The sequence below is a fragment of the Calonectris borealis genome, chromosome Z (genome assembly GCF_964195595.1).
Source record: "Calonectris borealis chromosome Z, bCalBor7.hap1.2, whole genome shotgun sequence".
In the NCBI taxonomy this organism is placed as follows: Eukaryota; Metazoa; Chordata; class Aves; order Procellariiformes; family Procellariidae; genus Calonectris; species Calonectris borealis.
Genome location: NC_134352.1, coordinates 39566405 through 39590553, shown reverse-complemented (window position 1 = coordinate 39590553; position 24149 = coordinate 39566405). Strand labels below are relative to the sequence as shown.

The 24149-nt window shown below is 33.4% G+C and overlaps 1 protein-coding gene across 1 annotated transcript in view; it reads right to left on the bottom strand.

Moving 5' to 3' along the window:
* CNTNAP4 (contactin associated protein family member 4) overlaps window positions 1-24149 on the bottom strand; it is a 263240-nt gene that overhangs the window by 206695 nt on the left and 32396 nt on the right. Inside the window, exon 2 of the mRNA XM_075138182.1 lies at window positions 12170-12280. Within this exon, the coding sequence (XP_074994283.1) occupies window positions 12170-12280 (111 nt within the window). The remainder of the gene's footprint in view (window positions 1-12169; window positions 12281-24149) is intronic.

Sequence of the window (24149 nt, the reverse complement as noted above, 5' to 3'; positions counted from 1 at the left end):
GTCAAAGTACTTTTACTCATCTTTCTATTGAATATTTGCATCTCAGCAGAATGGAAATGTATATGTTTATGGATGTGTTAAACTTTGTAAACCTAAGTCAGAATACTTAGTAATTCAAAATAGTTCACCTATAATAGCGGATCTTTGAAAAACTGTAAAGCTATCAATTTTTAAGTAAATGGTAGATTTTTTCCAGTATCAGTTTCATTCAGGAGCAATTAGTTTTTAAAGAGGAAGAGGTGTGTCTTTTGCCAACTAGTGGTCACTTCAGAATGCAATATTCTTTTTAGCAATGTAATGTGTCCCACATTTATTAGCAAAAAATCAAAAGGATATTCTGCAGTTAACAGGTGGTTATTTGTGAGAAGAGACTGAAGACCTAGAAACATAAAACAATATCTTAACAAAGGACTAAACAAATCAACACTGCATACATTTCCCAGAATTATTATGATTAATGAAATTAAAATGTCTATTTAAACTCTCATGGCTCATTAATCAAAACATGTTTATAAGGTGTTTTGAAGCTTTTGGATATAAAATATTGTAAAGATACATTGGAAGACATGCAAATGGTCCACTGAATATCTTATGAAAAATCTTTTGTGGAAAAAAAAATTGGAACAAAATGAGAAAAAATACAATGATTTCCAATAAATAGTGATGTATTTTCCAGTTCTTTCTCATCCCTAACCAGTTCTGATTTTGGTTTGATTTAAGATACTTTTACAATTTTTAAGCACCTAAATTTAGGATAAATCCATTCTTGACTACAGTTCACTTTTTGCCCTTTTTTTGGTTTTGTGCTTAACTAAAAACTCAATGATTTTATAAATTCTCTTAAACTGTCAACATCCTATTTCAGAAGTGCAGACCTACAATAACCTCAAATAAAGGGTTGTGCTTCCCAGATGTAAATCTATTTATCCCTCTCAACAACAGCAAAAGTGGAGATCCCACTTCACCCATTCATTCTATATTTAGAAATCAGGTACGCTTTGACATGAGGCAGCTTAATCCCATTTAAAATGTTAGAAGTTGAAATACCAAGAGCTGTCTGAAAACTGATTTATCAGTGAGCTCCTGCCAGTCTGATTTTGACAATTTACACTTTAGAATAAATAGACCCCTTTGATTTCTCATCAGAAAGACATCTGATCTATAGCTCAAGGATTTAATATCAAAGTCAGTCTTTGACTGCTTTATTTCTAAAAATAATGAGTACAACTTCTACTCATTGCTCACAAAACAATACAAAAAATTGTAACACTGAAAAGATTTGGATGAAGTCTATTTTATATACCTGTTTATAAATTTTTATTGAATTATTACAACTATTCTTTAACATTCCCTTTTAAAAATTCAGAATTTTCAATGGAATTTCACAGTATTACTGAAATTAAACAACTATCATCAGAAATGATGCTTAAAGCTCTATTCACATCAAAGGGATCTAGAATGCCTGTGTTAAAAATCCCACCCTTGTGCCTCTCTTTCAGCTGGCGACATTGGAGATCTCAGTTGTGGATGTTTTTAAATCAATGCCTGATCAATAACACTAATTATCTACTTAAAATTCCATCTGCATTTCAAAATTGTATTAACTATACTTGTAGTGTACTGCTCACACTTGCAGGGTGTTCAGTACTGCATATATTTTGTTACATCTGAGAAGTTTTAAAGTAAGAGACCATTTCTGTTTATCAACAAAAAATAAATGTTGATAAAGTGGGTAAAAATACTTCTTTTATTATAATACCCAAAAAAACAAACAACAAAAAAAAAAACACAAAAAAAACCCCACTCACCCCAGAACAACAGAAAACTGTAATGTGAATAATTCTTAAGAGGAACAAAGAAGCAGTAGTGCTGGTGGCCTAGATAAATTCACATACTATATCAAGGAAGAGAATGTTTTTACCCTGAGTTACTGAAGACTGAGCAGTTTAATTTACTGATGACCTTTTACTTTCATTTAACATGGTTCATGAGCTATAATTTAAAAGTTAGGAAGCAAAGGCCAAGTTTATATTTGGTACTAACTGGTTCCAAGTACCAATGTGATACTAGGAAGAGACCACAACAACAGAAAGCATAATGAATAAATTATTTAATTTCTAGAATCTTTATGACACTGCAATTTATGTCCCTAATATTTAAAATTGAAGGAGGACTGTAAAAACTACGAAATCATAACACAGCTGACTTGCCATGATATTTATGGAAATTTTAGATTCTTTTTTATCTTCTGTTTAAAAGGTGAGAAAAAATAAAGAGAACACACAGGTTAAGGCTTTGTGGAGTATCTACATGCTTATAAATTATTTAACCGTAGAAAATAACTAATGGAAATACCTTTGATCCTGCAAATGACATGAATATTAATTTTAAGGTGTATTACAATCTATTCATTCCTAAATGACATTACCATATAAAAATGCATAATACTGAATTGTATTTGTATTACTAAACTTATAACAGAATTCTTATTTTTGTTAAATAATGACAGAAAAAAAATGAAGTAGTAGGCAGACAAGTCTCTAAAAAGACTACTTCTATAAAAGAGTAAAAAAAGTCTTCATAAAAAGTTCTACTGGTTCCATTCAGATCAATTCTACTTAACTCTACCTCACTATCTACCATCATGTCAATTTAACTGGCTTAAAAAAACCCTTAAAGTACATTATCACTTCTGTTTGTACATCAATAATCCTGATGATGGAGCTCCTTGACCTTTTTCTGCTGATTTCAGTCATTGGGAGGAGTTATGGGAACAACCCCACTGCAGATGAAGAAAATCATAAAGTCAAGTCCACACAGTCATCTTGCAAGCTTAGCTGGTCAAAGCTGGACCATAGCAGTTTTTCTGTGATATTTATACCAGGAGCAATGGATGGAGTTAATTCCAACATTGGATAAGGATGTTAATGTACTGTTATACACTGCTCTGTACAGCTGAAACCTTTGTTATACCCTCTTTCCATTCACTACATTTAAATAATCTATTACTACTTGTCTGCTTATCAGTCAAGCTCCCAGACAACAGCAAAATTGATTGAGGAACCATGGATAGATTTTATTGTTCACTGGAAATCTGAAGAAAATATAGTAGCAAATATAATGTAATGGTTTTATTTTACACTAATTTTCACGATCTAACACTAATTTCTCTGCCTAAGTACAACAGCTTGTAACTGAAAATTATTCAGCTAGAAAATAAATAATTTCTGTTTTGGAAGAAAAACAAAAGGATATATGGCTGATAGACAGAGACTGCTGTTCTTTAGCTTGCCTGGATACCAATTAAATTTATTCAAAACTGCTAAATAGGATTTCAATGTCAATCTCACTTCAACAACTCTCCTTAGTTATTTGTCTCCTGAGCAGGACCAGATTGTGACAGAAAGTTTAAAAAGTGAATGAAAATATAAATATGCATTTTGCATACATAATGCCATTATCTAACATATCTGTGTATTTAAGCTATTATTTCATATTACATCTATATTTAATATTGGATTTGATTTAAACATAAAATCCTATTAATGGATACTTTATTTCTATTCACTTGTACAGCAAAAAGATGAGACAGAATCAAGTCAACGTTACTTTCCACCAGTGAGTCCTACTTTAGATATTAGTCAATTTAATGTGAGGAGTCTGTTACTTCCCAGAGACATATGTTTCATGAGTGTCTAACTTACTTTCAACTCTTATGTACTATTTTCTGAAGTGGCTTAATACAGGATTTTCTGCATCTTTGAGATGTCTAAAGGTGTAGATCAGAATGTAATACAATAAATTTGACATAATATTATAAAGGTTATGATATCATTTAGTTGAATTACCTGCCTATCTGACACTGAGGGAAATAGTGACTAAGATATTCATAAGAATGCCACATTTTGTAGGGCTTTGAGATTTATTTAGCCTAGGAATTCTGAGCTCTCCATCCAGCTGAGCTGGTATGGCAGTACTGTCCCAGTGCAATGGCAGTATGAGTAGGATCATAATACGAAAAAGCACATCTTGTATGCCAGCAAATTGAGCACTAACGGGGTAAGGAAAAGTATTTTAAATGAGATGGCAAGAGACAGACCCTTTGTCAAACTAAAGTCTCTGAACTTTTTGTAGGGGTGTGACAGGAAGAATGTTTTTATTTTTATATTACTTTCCTTTAAAATTGAAAAATTTAAGAATTCTTACAAAATTGGAATTTAAGATACTCAAATTTGTTTTGCACTACAACTGAAATTAGTCAAGATTACATCATATGGAAAATTCCCTACCCTTTTTAACTTAGGAAATTGTCCAAAATCTCACCCATCTAGCAATAGCTGAATGCTTTTGAGTGTTTTCAATTTGTCAGCAAAAAAAATCCAAACCACCTCCTCCTGCCTTGAACATGCAAGGAAAAATTTGATGAAAATCACATGTGTCAGCACTTATGATCTATTTTTCCCTCCCTCAAAATATTAAAGGAGGTATGATCTTAAATTATTAATTACTGCAAAGCAGGCTTGGGAGTCAAATTCTATTATGATTCTCTAAAAAGCATCACATTGATTCAAATTTTGGATAAAATTCAGTCTTTAAGATTATTTAAAACTATCTAAACCCAAAACATCAATATGGATAGATCAAGATTTCTATTTTTATTATATTGACTTTACAATGGTGATAGCATACATGAGTTGTAGCAAAATTGATTTCTGAAGTAAATTTTTATTTGATCTTTCTCTCAGCCCGTTCAAGTCTGCTTTTAAGAGTATTTGAATATTGTAGTTCTACGCAACTTTTTGCAAAAATTGTTCTCACTTTTTTCTATTCCCATAGCTATATTTCAGGTAGAAAAATAGTCTCAAAGAATTTCAACAATAAATACCCTTATTTCCTTGCTTCTGTTGTGCATTTCACCATAATTTGAATTTGCTATTCCACAGATGTTCTCACACATGAAATAGTCTGGTTGAAACCTTTTATTATGCTTTGTTATGGTTGAATGAATTTTGACAACAAAGCTGGAGTTCGGTTTCTAGAAATAACTGTATGAATATTCCTAACTCCTCATAAATGTTCATGAAAGCACAATACTCTGTAAATATTTAAAATATTTGTAAATATTTTATCCTATTTACTTACTCTCCTTAGGAGTAATTTTCTTTTTCTTTCTTCCTTTCTTTCTTTCTTTCTTCTCTGTTTCTTTCTTTTTCTCTCTTTTTATTTTGTTCTTTCCTTCATTCGTTCATTCTTTCTTCCTTTCTCCCATACACCCTTTGCAATAGCAGAATCACACCACACACACACACAAACCCAAAACAAAGCAAAACAAAACCAGCATAAATTGAACTTTAGATGTTAATGAAATGCCACTGCTTCAAATCCTGCCTTCACTGAAGCTGGTGTAAACTGGATAATTTCTTAAAACTTTAGTGCATCTACAATACCATATACAACGTTCATATGTGCCCATATATTTTCTCTAAGGTGTTTAAAACAGGTGTTAAAAACATTTTCTGTAGAAAAAGTGGAGCTGTAAAATGGTATTAAATGCAGAGAGATTGATGGCAATGTTCTCACTGAAAGCCCTAATTATTACAGTAGTTCAAAAAAAAATCTACGATTTCTTTCTCAGAAGCTGAACGGTACTGGAATTTCACTGACAATATAGCAGTACACATCATCTGTTTTTTCATGCATAAGTCACTGTAGCTACTGCTTATTTTAATTAGTTTAAAAATAAAAGATTTAGATTGTCACTTTTACTTTTTTCCCAACACACTTATTGAAGTCTGGTAAGTCATAAAAATCTAAGCCATGATTTTAGATGGATCAACTTAGATTTGCTATTAATTTATACAAGCACAATGATTACCATCGGATTGGATCTTTTTCATTCCACCTTACTTTTCTTATCGCTTGTACTAAAGCAAAATATCAGCCTTAATGAATTTTATTTGTATACTAATTAAATGGAAGGACTAAGCTCTTTCTAATTATCTTTTGGTGACTAACAAACGTAGCTGCTGTTGAGTTTTTTAATTTGTCTGCTATTTATTTTAATTTTTAGATTAAATTATGCAGGATAAACTGTTTTTTTAAAAAAAAAAAAAGAAAATTGCTGAAAATAGACCTTTCTTCTTATTGTGTGAGAAATGTTCTTTTTTCTTTAACTGTTTCCTTGATGTTTTCTGTAACTACTGATACGTTTTTATACTGATATCCACTTTGACCTACTTAGTGCAAGTTCTCAAAAAATGATTAAACTATAGTGTTTTATAAAAAAAAAAAAGGAGTTTACAGCACCATATTGAATAAACTATCCTTTAAGTGCTCTTTGTACTAAAAAAAGTGCAATAAGGTGTATTTGATATTCAGTGAAATGGTAGGGTAAAGATCAATGAAAAACGCAAAGAAGCTCCATATACACACTAGAGAAAAAACAGATCTGGAAGCTGTTAACTCATTCAAGTTTCCAGGCTGCTTCTGAAAATCTGGCAATGTAAGCTGACAGCATAATTAAAATACATGGGTTTCTTCCTACTTCAGGGAAAGAGAGAGCTCTAAGCAAGATTTTTTGGCTACTTAACAACTTCTATATTCGATTTTCTTCTGTCGTATTCTAATCAAGTAATTGTGTGTGAATATGGGACAAGGAAATCACAGCCAAATCTGTGTCAGCATTTAGCTGCCCAAATATCAAGGCTCTTCCATGGGTATGTGTACTCTTGTAGATCAACTGTCTTCTGAATTTTTTACCTGTAAAGTTGCAAAAGTTCATTAATTCAAAAGAAGGCCCGCATTGTTGGGTATAATGGTTCACAGTCCCATTAATAAATCTTTTCTAGTGGGATTGGAATGGTGATGGGAGGAATTTGTGTATGTACAACCAGTGTGAAATACTGATCCCACTGCAGACAAAACTCAACAATGACACAACCTTCTCCCTGTCTGGCAGAGGACTCTTCCACAGATCATGGCTGGGAGATAGTATGTCAAGTAAACCTTCTATATTCACAGACGGAGCAAACTGTCTGTAGTGCCAAACTTCAGCTGACTACTCATCACGAAAATTATTGGGAAACAGAAACACATCCTTGATGGCCCAGATTAGATGTTGGTATTTACAGTTCCTATCGCTAGTCCTAGTAGGCATGCTTTACATGCTGGCCATTTTCTCCCTTCTTTTGGGATGCCTCATTTCTCCCTATAAAGAAGCATGTGTTACCTGTATATTTTACACAAAAAAAAAAAAAAAGAAAAAAAAAAAGGACTCTCCTTTGGACCAAGTACCTACTTTTAAGACATAAAAATCCTTAAATCTTTCTGTCCCCACCTGGCTTTTTCAAGTCTTTTGCAGATCTAAGAGCTTAACTAGGATGGTCTTTGTTTCTTCTCTTGTTTGCTTTTTGGATTTTTGTTGTTGTTTTTTTTTTCCTTTTGTTTCTTTTCGCCTCATGTGGAAAGATATATTAAAAAAAGCATCTCCCCTAAACATTTTTCTGTATCAGCTATTCACAGTGATGGAACCGGCATAGAAAAACAGCCTAGTTTTTCAACAAGCCTTTCAGGATCCAGAATTTTACAACACAGTTCAGTGGTAAAGTATATAGCTATATGGACAGTAAGAACTCCTTTCTTCTGTTTGCATATACAAAAACTTCATTACTTCTTTTTGCTAAAGAATATGCTAACGGTGAATTGCTAATGCAGCTCAACTCCCCAATTAATTTGAGTCACAACTTTGTAGGATACAGTTCCTTTTTGATAAGTATGACCTCTGTTCTTTCTTCTAAACACTTTATAACTCAGCCTGTTAAAGTGCTTATTTCAATAGGTAAATTGATTACCACATCTCTGCATAATTGCTTTGCCATGACTATTTACCATTTCACCAATCTTCATGTCATTTATGCATTTCATCATAAATTATTTCTGTTTACTTGTATATAACCAACAAAAGTATTGAACAGAGTTGGCCTTAGAGTTTCTTCTGAACTTCTGTGGAAACACCTTTATACAGTAATGATAAATGTTTTTTGAGATCAGCCAGCTAGATCTCAATCCATTTAATTTGGACTGTATTGATATTGTGCTATTATTTAAAATTAAAAAGGTCATACAACATTAGGCCAAAAGGCACATTCCATATATATTAAATCCCTGCATTTATGTCTACTAATCGCAAACAATTAAATCAGGGTTTTATAAGATCTATTTTTCCATTAAACATATTTGACTGCTATCAGTGTTTGTTTTTTTCACTTAATTCTTTTTACTTGACTCTTCTATCTACTTTTCCATTATTGCAAGCAGAGTTGATGTCAAAGTAACTACTTTAGCAGTTAGCAGGAGTACTCATTGGCTATGCTTGAGTATTGAGTATTTGAAAAGCTTTAGTAAACCAATGCACTAATAATAACTAAATGTTTGAAGAACATTTAACAAGTTATTCCTAGATGTTATCACTTTCCTTAGCTGCTAATGGACTGAAGAAACTCTTTTGTCATCATGTAATTCAACCACATTATCCTTTTCCTTTACAGAGAGCTGAAACATAATTGCAGTTAGTTATTTTACTAATATGTCTCTGCTGTCACCATTTTTATTATATTTTATTTAAACTCCATACTGTACTTTTGTTAAAACTATGCATTCTCTCCTCAATCCCTTTAATTTTTCCTATTCATTTTCTACATTTAGTAAACACAAAGCTATATGGTTAAAGAACTACTCTCTCCTCCACTACAACTTCCCACATTCCTGATAAATTTCCTGCTAATTTCTACCTTTTCTTTGCCAACTGAAACAGTGTAGGTTTATCTGCATATTTGTTTTATTTCTTTACTGATGAATGACAGCAGTTTGAATCCTAAGTAATCTGTATAAAAACACGGTATTTCTTCCTGTCTAAATTGTGTTAAATTTTCCCTAATATTGGCATTTTAAGGACCACGTATATTATTGGACTAGAACCATAATCTGCTTGTCTAAATTGAATGTTAGAAGGTCACAATCACTCCCAAATACTAACTTTGGCTGAATGATTTGTTTTTATTCAAAGTAGAGAACTACCTATAGTAAAGGCAAACCCACTTACAATTATCAGACAGTTTATTTTGAAACTGTAATGATGTGTTTATTGCTTCCATGAGATCACTGACAACAGAGCAATCCAAGTCATATTCTCCTAGTCTGTATAGTTTAACAGTTCCAGTCTATATAGTTTAACAATAATTTCTTGTGTGATTAAACCCATTTATTTATAACCATGTATGTATAATGACTTGCCTTGTTCCATCCAAATAAAACTTTCATGTATACACACCTACAAATATAGTCAAGTTTTAAAAGAGTTAAATACAGGTTCAGTACAGAAAAGGTATTCCTTGTTCCATAGTGAGTCTCTACTCTCACTGAAAAAAAGAAAATATAAGTTAAAACTAATTTATTTAAGATCAATTTATTGAAGACTGAAGAAATTTTTCTTCTTACCTCATCTACACAATTCTATAGAATTATGTCTGAATGAACCAAAAGGTACCTAATCAAACAGTCTGGTCATCAGTTATTAAACCAACAAAATATTTGAACATGACAAATGAGTAAGACATTCAAATCTGTATCCTGTTGAGTACCGTGAACCTGAGGTACATGGAATGAGAAGGCAGAGAGCTAGCAATTTTCTAATTAGGAAACCTGCCGCTTTGTACATACATGAGATGGAAAGATACCAGATGTAAAGTTATGAGCATTTCTAATGTGTGCACACACTTATAGGGCAATGTGAAGGAAATACCTAAAAAATGCGTGCTAACATGATGCAAACAACTTCATAGCACATGAAAAGAGCCAAATGGAAGAAGTTTTTAAATGTACATTTTTGGGAAGACCAATATACTGTTTGATGACAACTCATGTGTCAGCTAAGATTCTAAGAGCACATATTACTTCAAATTTAGGCAAGTCCTTCCACAATATATAATATTCTTTAATATCACAAATTCATTCAAAGCAGAAGTTCATGCTTATCAAATTTGTACACTAAGATAATGAAATAGATTGCGATATTCCTTCTTCACTATAGAGTTTCTGTCTATCAGTACATAGCAAATGTTCCAGTAAATCATGGCAATCCAAGAATGGAAATGTTTTTGGCAGTGCAAAGTATTCTTAATATTTAATTTACATACTTATCAATTATATACATTGATATAAAATATAATAATATTTAATTATATTATAGGGGAACTAGATGTATTTGAATGGCTCTAAATAACCAGCATGGTTCTTATTGTACTAAAGCTGAATTATTAAGATTAGATTGTGACCTAAGACACAATATTTCAGCGAGGTCTCCCAGGACTGCACCTTTGAGTCAGTTTCTTTCTTGCTTCCTCATGGGTAATAATTAAACAGAAGTCAGTATCCATAGAAGCTTGTTCTTCCATAAGCCCGTATAGCAGCTCAAGCCACTGTGTGCTTATGTTTTCAGACACCTTACCAATGGGTGGGAAGTTGAGCTTCTAACTTCCCTGAACTTACATTACGTGGATCATGGTTCGTTTACAAACACCACAAAGATGATTTGAAACAGTTACCTATGCTCTTGGATATCTAAGCTGATTTCATTTCAGCCTGGATGTTAGCTGTTTTTAAAGCCATAATTTTAAAACGGAGTATTATTTTTAGGTATGTCAACAAGTGGGATTTTGTTTACCAATAACACCGTATTGCCACATTTTAATAAATCCTTCCTAAAGATATTTATTCCTCCTTAGCATTAGCACTGTGAGGTTAAGACCAAGAACCTTGCTGTGGAAAAAAAGGGGAAAAATTGCCTTAAGTATGTTATTGACAGGAATGACTGAGTTCCGGTATACTTGCCTAATGAGGCTGATAACTGAGATTTCTCAGTATTTAAAAGTTAATTTTTATCTTTTTAATGTTCAATGTACTTATATGTATTTTTTAACATAATTACTTGTTACAAATAGGCCACAAACAGCACAAAATCTAATGTGATATGTCTTGACAGTTTAAATACTTTTTTTCTGACAGATTTTATATAATCTAACAGATACTGTCAAAAAGCTTCGGAACAGATGTCCTTCACACAGAAAGTATAAGACTGTTATCATTAAGTATAGAAAACATGTTTATAGTAATTAAAAGAAATTCATCATTCCTACAGTATCCTTGACACAAAATATAGATTTGAGTTACCACTAAACTTCAGCTAAAATGGGTAATCTCCAGACCTTTTGACATATACCCAATTGTTTAAACCTTTTTGTTGCATGTCAGAAAAGACAAAAATAACAATGCTATCAAAGTTTAATTGCATTTAACAAAATTGACCAAAAAGACTGAAAATGTATGTTTAATTACTGTATCAAGAAAATTAGAAATGGTACAGAGCTTTCAGAAGATTTATGTAGAGGGGTAACACAAATAATAACCTCACAGGCAGTTTCCTTCACTTTAGTAAAAATTTGGACCATATGCCAGTTACGTAGTTTGCCACAGTGTCAGTGAATAAGCATAATAAAATACTAGTCTCAGTGAAGAACTAAAATTACAATAATCAAGATTTTAAATTGCCAAGAAAAAAGAGAAAAAAGTTTCTCAAAAATATTTCCTGAATATCTGGTCCTGTGTTTCCAAATGGAATCTGCATTTACCCTTATTTCCTTACGGAATGACATAAATGACATTCATATGTTTGCACTTCTTCTATTTGTCCTCTAAGAGAAAAGAGATTATTTATGTTATTATTGCCTTGTTAAGAAACAAAATTAATTTAAATTTTGTTTTAGGAGTAGGCACAAATATATGTCCAAAGCTGTCTACATTTTATGCTGGAAAATCACATGGAGATTTTGGTTTAAGTCAGGATGAATCCTTTACACTAAAATTAGTAAAACATTCACAAGGGTCTGAATGTATAATTTTACCATGAAAAAACTTTGTGTACATGGTAAAGTGAATGCTTTGAGACTATTTTACCTTCCCATTCTCCTTAAAACACCAAACGTAACTCTCTCCAGCTCCAATAACCCAGAATATGCTCACTATGTATCATTTCAATATTGTGCACAACTACAAAAAAATGCTTAAAAAAAACTTGTAAAAAAATAACATCAATCAACCAATAAAATGCACTCACCCTCTCTTCGATTAAGCCTTGCAAATCCAGGGCTGTGGCTGCTAGACAGCTCTGATGAACTGCTGAATGATGACTGAGGCAAAGCAGACACCAACTGATCATCACAATTATCTGCCAGTGAAAAATATCACGTTCAGATTAATACAATGAATACCACTTACTGGAACTTAACCAAAGACAACACTAGAAAAATATCTGAATCAACCTTGTATCTGAGATCGACACATCTCTAAATATTTCCTCTTGCTGTATTATATGTAAAAGTACCACTACTGGGCAGTACTTCCCCCCCCCAATATTTCATGAGACTACCACGATATAAGTTATTACGTTCTTCAACTGGCTGTACTTGCCCACTTTTAACCTAACTTCTGAGATCATACTGATAAATGGTTCACAGTTCACTCACTATCATTTAAATGGATAGCAACTGACATCTTCTAGTTCTCATCGTAGCATGAAGCTACAGCCTCAGACATGCTCTTTATTTTCTTTAGACCTGATGCCAGCACAGGTGTGTGAAATCACATTTAATGTGCAATCACTTTAAATACAGCTATTTCTTCAAAAAAAACCCCGAACCAAATGGAATAAAAAATAATCTCATCCCTTTTAAGCACTGTAAGAATGACAAAAAGGAGAATCTTTTGCTTTGCCAATCGTATGCGTGTTTGATAAAGACACAGCACAAAATCATTATTGCACGGTTATTAGTATGCAAGTCCTAACATCACACAGAATGAAACCTGAGTGTTTCAGAAAAAGAAGACTTAACTGCAGTTCACAATCAATGGTGCATAAGTAAGCAAATGCTAATCAATACTTTGGATGTTAAATGCTTCTCCAGCTCAATTACTATACAGGGCATGTGTTCATTCTCCATTTAAATTTGAAAAATATAAATTGAGAATCAATATCTGTTCTAGTTTTAGCTGAAAGAAGACTGACTTTAAAACACTAGAAGAAGTGTAAGCAAGTCTTTCCTTAGCTATACTGTGCTGACATCTGTTGTTTAGAAAGTGAAAGGAAATTATGTAAACTATTATTCTTTATGAAATCGGGTTTTTTAGGACGAACACATTCTCTGGTTGCAACTGATAAGTGACAAGTCACAGGAGAGTCCTTCTTCTTCTAACCCTTCTGTTTGTCTACCAGATTTCCACCATCAAAATCATGAATATTAATTAATACAAAATCTTTTCCTGACTCGGTGATAATTAAGTGGTTTTGTTGAATAATTATGGATATTTCTAATTAAGAGCAAGACTTTTATATGAATGTCTCATGGGGATTTTTTGATCACCTTCAAAAAATATATTTTTTTTAAAGTTTATTCATCTGGTTCTTTAAGCAAAACTCTTCCTAAAAAGAAGGCCTGATACTGACCATGACTGTTACAGTTAGAAGTTCTCTCAAATCCCATAAATAATATCCAGTCACTACAAAAAAGAGGATATATTAATTGCTCTTGTTAAGCTTACATATACCGTACTTCTACCAAATTCAGAGTACCTCACTCATGTGAAAGGAAAAAAATAAAATTATTATTTACTTTCATAAGTTTATTTCCTGCTCTAGTCTTCTATTAATACAAACTGCAAAATTTTAAAACTACTCCTTCTTGTCTAACCACAAGCTCATTTTTCACTTCATTATCCACAGATTAGATTTATAATGGTGAAAGAGGTTGTGGTACTTGGGAAAAATTGTCCAACTGGTAAGCACAGAAGAAAAAAAATGAAGGGAAACAAGCTTTCATCTTATGAGCAAATGCATGACACTGATAAGTCTTAGAAAAGGATCTCATTAGTGAAAGGTTTCTTTACAGCACAGAAAATAAAAAGAACTTACTAGTCGTAAACTACACCAGAAAGAGAAGAGTATGATGCTGCTGTGTTTCACACAGAAAGCTACTTACACTGCTGACGCAAGAAGCGCTGCAAGCGCCACTGATACTTATTCTACTGTCAGAGCCTACATTGTAAGCCTAGATACCAAGATGAAAATTAAGAGGAGAGAATAGGAAGGCATTTTCCCCCAAATCTATGTACATAATCTAGAATCATAGAATAACAGAATCACAGAATTGTTTGGGTTGGATGGGACCTTTAAAGGTCATCTAGTCCAACCCCCCCTGCAACGAGCAGGGACATCTTCAACTAGATCATAGAATTATAGAATCATAGAATCATTAAGGTTGGAAAAGACCTCTAAGATCATCGAGTCCAACCGTCAACCCAACATCACCATATCCACTACACCATGTCCCTAAGTGCCTCATCTACACATCTTTTAAATACTTCCAGGGATGGGGACTCAACCACTTCCCTGGGCAGCCTGTTCCAAGGCCTGACCATTCTTTCAGTAAAGAAATTTCTCCTAATGTCCAGCCTAAACCTCCCTTGGCGCAACTTGAGGCCATTTCCTCTCATCCTATCGCTAGTTACTTGGGAAAAGAGACCAACACCTACCTCGCTACAACCTCCTTTCAGGTAGTTATAGAGAGTGATGAGGTTTCCCCTCAGCCTCCTCTTCTCCAGGCTAAACAACCCCAGTTCCCTCAGCCGCTCCTCTTAAGAGCCCCGTCCAACCTGACCTTGACTGTTTCCAGGGATGGGCCATCTACCACATCTCTGGGCAACCTGTTCTAGTGTTTCACCACCCTAATTGTAAAAAAATTTCTTCCTTACATCTCATCTGAACCTACCCTCTTTCAGTTTAAAACCATTACCCCTTGTCCTATCGCAACAGACCCTACTAAAAAGTTTGTTCCCATCTTTCTTTTAAGCCCCCTTTAAGTATTGAAAGGCTCCAATAAGATCTCCCCGGAGCCTTATATTCTCCAGGCTGAACAACCTCAACTCTCTCAGCCGTTCTTCACAGGAGAGGCGTTGCATCCCTCTGATCATTTTTGTGGCCCTCCTCTGGGCCTGCTCCAACAGGTCTATGTCTTTCCTGTACTCAGAACTCCAGAGCTGGACGCAGTAGAACGTCTCATCACTTTCATATACCTCATATTTTTAACTTTGCTCTTGTGGTGAAGGGTGGCTTGTGTCATGAAATGAATCACCAGGAATAAGACTATGTGATTAATACTTACAAGCACTAGCAGATAAACAACAGCAGATACACTATTTTTACATCATCCCTGGGTCTCTCTGAGTCTTTGAAACTTTTTAATTCAGAAGGAAAAAAAAACATTTCCATTGGATGGATGAGACAGCTGCCTTTGTATTATTTGCTTCTGCTGACTATACTTGTGACCTTTTTCCTCCTAATGTACGTTAGAAAGGAATCAACGGTACTGCACTATTCTGCCTAGATGGTCTAATACACATATTTCTGTGAAACTCATATATTGCTTTGAGATATTCCCAGAAGAACTCATTGAGCACTTATATAGTATTTATCCTATAATAATTTATGTCAATGTCAATTTATAATAGAAAGGTACATAAACAGTTGAATATACACAAGATGTTATCCAAAATCTAACAGTGCAAGACATTTTTGTTGCCTTTACACAATAATGATTAAAGAGAAATAAGCAATGTATCACAAATAGATCTACCCTGAGAAATTCTACATTTTACAACAGCTGCTATGCTTTATTTCAGGAAAATAACTTTATATCAACTTATTTTTTATTGCTTAGCACATGTTGCTTAAAACATGTTCTTGTTGCAGCTTACAGTGTGCAATGTAACTCAAAATTTAGTAAGAATTACAGAATTAAATCCAAAACACTTTGTAGAAATTGGCAGGAATCAGATGGTCATTATCGACTTGTTTCTCAAATTTAATAAAAGCAAATGAAAACATAATCTGTACAAGATGACAATTCTATGTGGTTTCACCTACAATGGAAGACATACTACACAATGGGACACTGAACTCAGTGTTTTCCCACATGCTACTGGTCAGCTCTTCATTTCTCTTGGACACCCTTCCTCTGTACAACAAACAGATCTCACTGCTGAAGGTGATCTAGGGCTTTCTAGGGATATTTCACATAGCTTCTCCAAGCTAAATGAATACTTAAGTAGTCTGTTCTAATATGAGTTTTAAAACAAAGAATTTTAGTTAAAAGCTATGCATCATATAATTTTTATTAGATTTTTGTGATAAATCTGTTTTTTTTTTTAAACAATAGCTAAGGATACCAAAAATGTAAACAAACCATAGGTTTCTGTAATACGCTAAAAAATCTGGTATCAAATAAGGCTTTGTGAAGGAAAGAATATGTATTTAATTGTGTGATGTTGATGTAGAGACCTTTTGGAGAATAATATCAAACTCAGGCCTACAGAGACATTGTACAGCATCTGTACAATGAGAAGAGTGAGGAATAATTGTGAAATGCTAGGGTTGCCTAATGCAGTATACTGCCATGAGCTGTATCAGTAGCTATTTAAAAAACAGTGTCTGAAATGAGTAGTATTCAATGGGACAGAAAGGCATTACTCTGGGAATAAGAGGTGAAACACCGAAGTGCAACTGGTAAAAAAAAAAAAAACAAGAATGTGCAAATGGAGGGAAGGATATATAAATAAAAATACATTACCTGTTTCATCACTAAATGAAAAAAGTTAATCAAGTTATATAAGGCATGCCTTTCCATATACCATAATTCCAGTGCAGCTTTAAACAAATTTATGAAGCAACTGAGTCATTTTATAGGAATAAAACTGTAAGTGTTGCGTGTACAAAGTATGCCTATCATTTCTTTTCCAGTTTCAAATACTATCTCATTATGCAAATTCAGAGTAAACTAAGAAATTATTCATACAGTGGTACCATAATTTACATAGATCATGCCATATGATCTACAACAGATGGAGTTCAAATAGGATATCGTGTAGTAACGCAGTTATCACAGTTATGTTTATAACTCTGATATGGTTGATCAAATAAATTTCGTGCCTTCGACTAAAGCAGCATCTTCCTAAAATAAAAATAAAAATAGTAATAAAAATAGTAAAATACTTGGACAACCTGAGATTTATTTCTTCAGGATGCATAAGTGTATATTTTCATTTCCATGTAGTGAAAAAACCACAATGCCATTTACAGGCATAAACCTTCTTTTTTCTTTTGCAACATCAACAATATATGGTACTGATTTTAGTTTGAATGTAATAGTCAGGCTGCTCTTTGTCTTCTAAATTTTCAGCTTAGTCCATAATATAAATGGACAGATTTTCACGCATTTCAATTTGAGTGCAAATTTACTTGGAATAAGCAAATATCAGAGTCCAGTGCTACAAGTTGACATGCAATAAGGATTCTGTTCATAATTATCTAAAAAGTACATGTATTACATTGAGACATTCACTTTATTCAAGACATATCTTAATTCGAATTAAAACATCCCAACACAAGAACATACACAAATTAACATATTACAATTTCACTTATTTAACTTTTTAATGAAATTAATTCCAGCTATTATATTGTATAACTTTTTTCCTTAAAATGTAGTTTGCTCAAAACTTTCTCAACAAAAAAGAACTACTAATTTCTTAATAAACTATTGAACTTCTGGTAAAGCAGGACATAGGTAGCAAAGAAGGAAAAAAGATTATAATGATTGACTTCCCTAAAAACCTGTTAAGTTCTTCAGCTTTATCAAGGATTCAAAGAAGATACAGAGTGCCTAATGAGCACAGTAATAAACATTTTAATGTTAACAAAAAAAATCTGTTCCAGTAAGACACATGAAAATAAAACAAAACAACAACAACAAAAACAAATCAAAGAAAGTTTAGCAATCTTTCCTCAGTTAGGGAAAAACAAACACCTAATCATCAGAGAATTAGACTAGCTAGGGACAACTGGAAATGCAGTCTTAGTGGAACAGAATAGAAGAAATAATAACTCTGGGAGTCTCTAAGAAGTTTATTAATGTTCATTTTTCCCATGCAAGTAAAGCTGCAATGCTTAAGAAGGATCAACTTTGCTGCCATTAATACATTCAGATTTGAATAAATGAATATCTGTGATGAAAAACTTTATGAAAAGGACTGAGGCTTTTAAAAATAAGAGATGTCATATTGTATCAACAGGATTAGTACTTGCTAAAACCTCAAAAAAGGTGCCACATAAACTACCCTCCAATAGATATTTATTAAATCTATGATTCAGGCATGTGGACTTCAAAGCATTCCTTTTTCTATTCCTGTGAAGACCAAATATCCTTGAGTCCATCTACTGTTTTCAACAGAAGATATTTATTTTTCCCCAGGAGTGAGCACGTCTCCCTTTACTTAATAAAACCTTTAAATATGTTAATTGTGGTAATTTATTCTTCAGTCCACATGCCGGCTTGTAATTAGTTTCAAAAGAGTCATTGAATTTAATGAGATTCATGTGACATAGATAAAAAGAGATGTGCCCTTCTCCTTCTTTTGCTGAGAGGTATTGACCATTACGTTGATCCTGATTATGGTGAACTCTTCATCAGTGAGGATAAGAATAATGAGGAGAAGTCAAGTTGATAGATTTACAGACAATTAGATCAGGTTAGTTTCAGGCCTGCTAGCTACACAATATGCAATGTCACTTAATGTAAAACTGGCCTGTGATTGCTGCTGCTATATGCTTTCCCTTGCACTTGTTTCCTGACCAGAGATCCTAAGCACTTCTTCATCTTAGGTCTACTGCTGCCTGTTTGTAGCTAAAAGTTTAAAAACAACTAACTAGAAAAGTTGCACTGTTTCATGGATGCCTCTCTGAGCTCCTTGAAGCAGTTCTGAGCCACTAGTGTTACCTTTTTCCACGCTTCAGTTCATTTTGTGGAATATTTTTAGACATTTCCACATATTCCATTTGAACTGCATATAGAAACCATAGAAGCTCACAGTGCTTTGCTTTGCTGAGATTTTCTAGCCATTTTCAGCTGCTTACTACTTTGAAAAATGTTAACCCTTCAAGTTCAAATTTCATTGGTGATTGGCCCAGGATGATTTTTTTTTTTTTTTTTTCAAACATGAGTTTTCATCAACAGATTTCAGCTATTTCCTGGAGGAGGGTGGAAGGAGAAGAAAGGGAGCTGATTTCCCAAGATAAAAAAAAAAAGTTTAGGCTTTAGTAACAGTTTCTCAGTGAATGTAAAGAATGATTTATCAAGAAGATAAACTTCATGGCAGGGCTGATACTTTTTTTGAATTTGAAACAAAATCTTCTAGTTTTCTGATAAAATTGTTAGCCTTGCAAACTGTGGTTCACACAGATTCAGCACAGAATTCTGACACTTAGTATTCAGTTGTTCCTAATATATTATTCACACCAGGCATGTGATGTTTACCTTAACAAAAAACAAGCAATTCCTTCCTTTCAAGGAGCCATCCCCATTTCACAGTTGTAGTTATTTCATGCCAAGGAGGGATCAAGAACAGGAAGTGAGTTTCCTCTGTGCTCACTGACCACCTTGTTGTTGTCTAGGGGCATGAAAGTCTTTTTCTGATTGAACTTAGACAGTGACATAGTGAACTTAAAAGCCAGACCAGAAAGAAGAAAATAAAGACTATAGTTAGCTGGATTACAATTTAATGATAAAGGACTGGAAAGATAGATATAAAATTCGGTTTCCAAACACAGACATTTGCAAAGATTCATACCTTGCAATAAACTCGCATGGTTCTTATATCTGGGAATTATGCTTTCCATAGGTTTTCACTTATTTATTTATTTATACTTTTTATTTTTATCTGACTTCATGAGCCACTTTTGCTCCATAGTTTAGGAAAAAGGAGCAGGAAAAATCAGGGAAATCTTCTAATAGTATTAACAAAATGAAATGAAAGACTTTCTTCTTTTTAGCACCCAGAATCAGCCAAGAGTCAACAATGGAATGGGTCATTTTCTGTTAGGCTACTCTTATTCACTTTAAAGATGTATAGCAAAATTTCTTAATTAACCAAATATGATGCAGTAATGCTTTTAGATCAGCTTGTTCAAGGTGTACTTCATAGCAAATCAAGAAAACAGAGGGGCATACCTTCTACTAGATAGACAAGTATCTTGTTTATTTTTTACTCAAAGGCATTTTTCTTATCAAACAAGAGTCAAAAGTGGCAGGATTAAGTAAAACACACTCTAAAACATCAGCAGAATCTGACATTTGTGGAATCTTATGGGCCCTTGTTTAGTTGTATAAACTCAAATTAATATTGTTTACTTAATAATTCTACTATTGAAAGAACTGTTACTGTGGTTTTTATTGCCACTGAGTTTTGGTGGGGATCTTGGCAACATAGAAAAAGTTTTTCATATTAAAAGGTAGTAATATATTAAATGTTAATAAGAATGATCTTATGAGCAAAAATTTAACTCAGTAAGTATAATGGGTTCATTCTATGAAAAGCAGTGAAAGACTAATGCAATTTATAATGTAAGCTGAAAGTATCTTAAGCATGTGTGGTAGTAAAATGGCAAGCTTTTTAGAGAGAACAAAACAGGTTTTATATATAATAAGGGAACTAAAAAAAGTTACTTATAATTTAGAAGTAAAATATTTCATACTGATCAAGAACAGATCACTTTTATTATCAGCATTCATTTTTTCCCATGTAGGTGTGCAATATCTGAAAACTAATTTTGTAACAGCATGAAATGTCCTTTCTCATTGGATTATTAAATTTTCACTGTCTCTGTGCTATCTCATAATTTTCTTTAAAATTTGGACTATTTCATTATATACTTCTTTTTCTTTTCAGCTGGGATAACATAAACATAGCATAAACAGAGTTTAGTAAAATTTTTCTTGAGATCAATAAAAGAATTTTTACCAAAAGTCAGACTATTTCAAATGTCTTATTAAAAAAAGAATATAGAAATTGTTTGGTTTTTTTTTTCTCATAAACTAGCAGATGCAGACAGAATTCACACAGAAGGGGGAAGAGTTTGTTTCTTTATTTGTTCCCATTATAGTTTTAATTTTTATTTTATTAAATCAAACTTTGCTCAAAGGTAGGGGTTTTCCATTGGATTACATTTCACCCAAGAAACAAACTTCCTGTACTTGAAGTTAGAAAAGAACACTTCGTTTTTATTCAAGGCAAAATTTATACCAAAGTGTTTCAGAGAGAAATAAGCAATATAATTCAGTGCATGAAAAAATAAAATAAAAATTCAATCCAGGACTCTGGCAATGAAATTAACAGAAGGAAAGTCATATTCATGTAAATCCCATCAACTGTCACAGAGACAGCTATCTTTATAATCATGTTACACAAAGTAATCTTAAACAAATCACAGATAAAAAGTTCTTCATGTTTGGAAAGATACTACCCACTCTAACAGTAATATAAATAAAAACAGAATTTCACAAATGTTTTTTTAAAAAAAAAGATATTTGAAATTACTTTAACTAAAGCTTTTCAGATAAAAGGAAATTACATGTGTAAGATTCATCTTAGAACCAAAACTTTATGAACTGTCTTTTCCTGGATGTTAATCGCTTTATGCAGTCTCTCTAAGGAGACCCTTACAAATGGGTAGTATTTGTCCGAGTCTGCAAGATTCCGCCCACAGACAAAACATTGCAACACTGAATCCCCTCGACTTCACTTTCTGCTCCAGTCTTACAGCTATGCTCCACCACTGACTCCCAGCCAACTTTTTACTGCAACAAACATGATATTATATATAATTCTATATTTATATATAATATTATATTTTTAGTAAAAATAAATTAATAAACCACTCACTGGAAACATGTTACTAATACTCTTTCCCATCTATAGATCTGGTTGTATGTTATACTTGCATGACAAAACTCTACTTGCTGTTAAACAGAGTGAGGGGAAGGAGAAGGAATGGTGTTTAGGGGAAAATTATTATAGGTAAGATTGTCCAAGCTGTAAAAGTCTCACGATTTTACTACTTTTATCAATATTTAATTTTGTATTACTATCACTATATCAGCATAGCAAAATGCCTCCTTTCAAGACAAGTATAAGAGTTCACAAGTAACTTCCTGTACACAAGCCCCAGAAATACAATTATTGATTAGGAGACCAATGCAGCTGGGTCATTGTGCATCACATTGGATTTGAGACAATCGTCGTCAGCCATTGCATCTCAACTAAAGTAAGATAATTTTTAAAGCATCTCTGACAATATCACTTGCAATTGTTTAATGAGATTTCAACAACTCTGGTTATCTTTTCAACTACAAAGCACTTGCTTCCATTCCTGTCGTGGTTTAACCTGGCAGGCAGCCAAATACCACGCAGCTGCTCGCTCACTCCCCCCGCCCTCCCAGTGGGATGGGGAGAGAATCGGAAGGGTAAGAGTGAGAAAAATCCATGGGTTGAGATAAAGACAGTTTAACAGAACACAAAAGGGAAAATAATAGTAATAATAATAATGATAGAATATACAAAATGAGTGATGCACAATGCAATTGCTCACCACCCGCGCTGACCGATAACCAAGTAGCAATCACTACTTCCTGGATCACGCCTACCATTCATATACTGAGCATGACGTCACATGGTATGGAATACCTCATTGGCCAGCTGGGCTGGCTGTCCTGGCTGTCTTCCCTCCTCCCAGCCTCTGCGCTTGGTAGCATGGAAGCTGTCCTTGACTAGCAGGGTACTTAGCAACAACTGAAAACATCAGTGTGTTATCAACATTCTTCTCATACTAAACCCAAAACACAGCACTAGGAAGAAATTTAACTCTGTCCCAGCCAAAACCAGGACAATTCCCAAAGCTGAGGCTTCAGAGGAAGGAACAATAACATCAAAACTCTTCTGGTAGGTATCACAGAGATATAATTTAAGAGCAATTCATTTGGATGAAAGATAAAAACCAAGAGGGAAGCTCCAAGGTGAAGCAATACTAGGCACAGCACTAGTGACTTCCATTGATGCTTTGGTCAAAGACAGGAGGGAAACTAATTAGTTAGTATTCTGGCCCCTGGCCATAACCACCGAAGGCAGAGTGCTAGCTCTGCTCTGCTTGAAAGCATCTGGCCCAAGCAATTAAACTCAAGAGGTCTAAGAATGCTGAGAGCAGTACAGATAAAATCCTTGTTATGGCACTGTAGGAAAAGAGGAAACAAGAAAGTGCATACACTTATTAATTTCAGGATTAAAAAGATCAATACCAAATTGACTCCACTTACAGACTATAAAAATTTTCCCAGAAACAGAACAGAAAACCAATAATTCATATATATATATACACACATAGTGTAATTGTATTTTACAGTGTTGTAAATTCACCTTTTTCTTCATAATTTTATAAATTTAAATATCATTACTGCTAGGAAATAGTATCTTTTTTCAGAGATAAGATTTTAAAGATAAGATCGTAAGTCTAGCTTCAGCTGGAAGCCTTTGGATCTTGTTATCTTGTCTCCATATAAAGGAAAAATCTCCTGTCTTCACGATCAGTTATATTATTTCAAGTGCAAGTTTGTACAGATGGTGATCAAGTCACCTCTCCAATTCTTTAGTAAGACAAATTCTTATTCTGTGAGCCTTATTTTCCAGCCCCTGCATCACTTTGCAGGCTTACTTTGAACAGTCAGCATTTGCATATCTTTCTTGAAGGGAAGCTACCAGCACAGAAATCGGTAGCAGAGGTCAGTGCTGTGTGCTGAAAGCAAACTGATTCCCAACTTTTAGTCATTATTTCCTTTGTTCAACTACTTTCATATACTGTATTTGTCAAACCTTTGCCTGTGGCATTACACAAGTCTCATTTTGAAGAAGTTTTACCTAATGATCTCTTAAGCATTTCTTAGGTCAGTATTTCTTGGGCTACTTTCCCATTTAATGGACATAACCTGATTTGGTAGATCCCAAATGTACACCCACACTACCCAATCTACATTTATCTCAACAAGAAACGGTTGTTTTGTATTGTGAATATGTAAATAGACAATTCATCCTCTAATGACTAGCTACCTGTCTTTTTTTAAATTTTTATTATTATTTACATGATCTGTAATTATTATGTCATT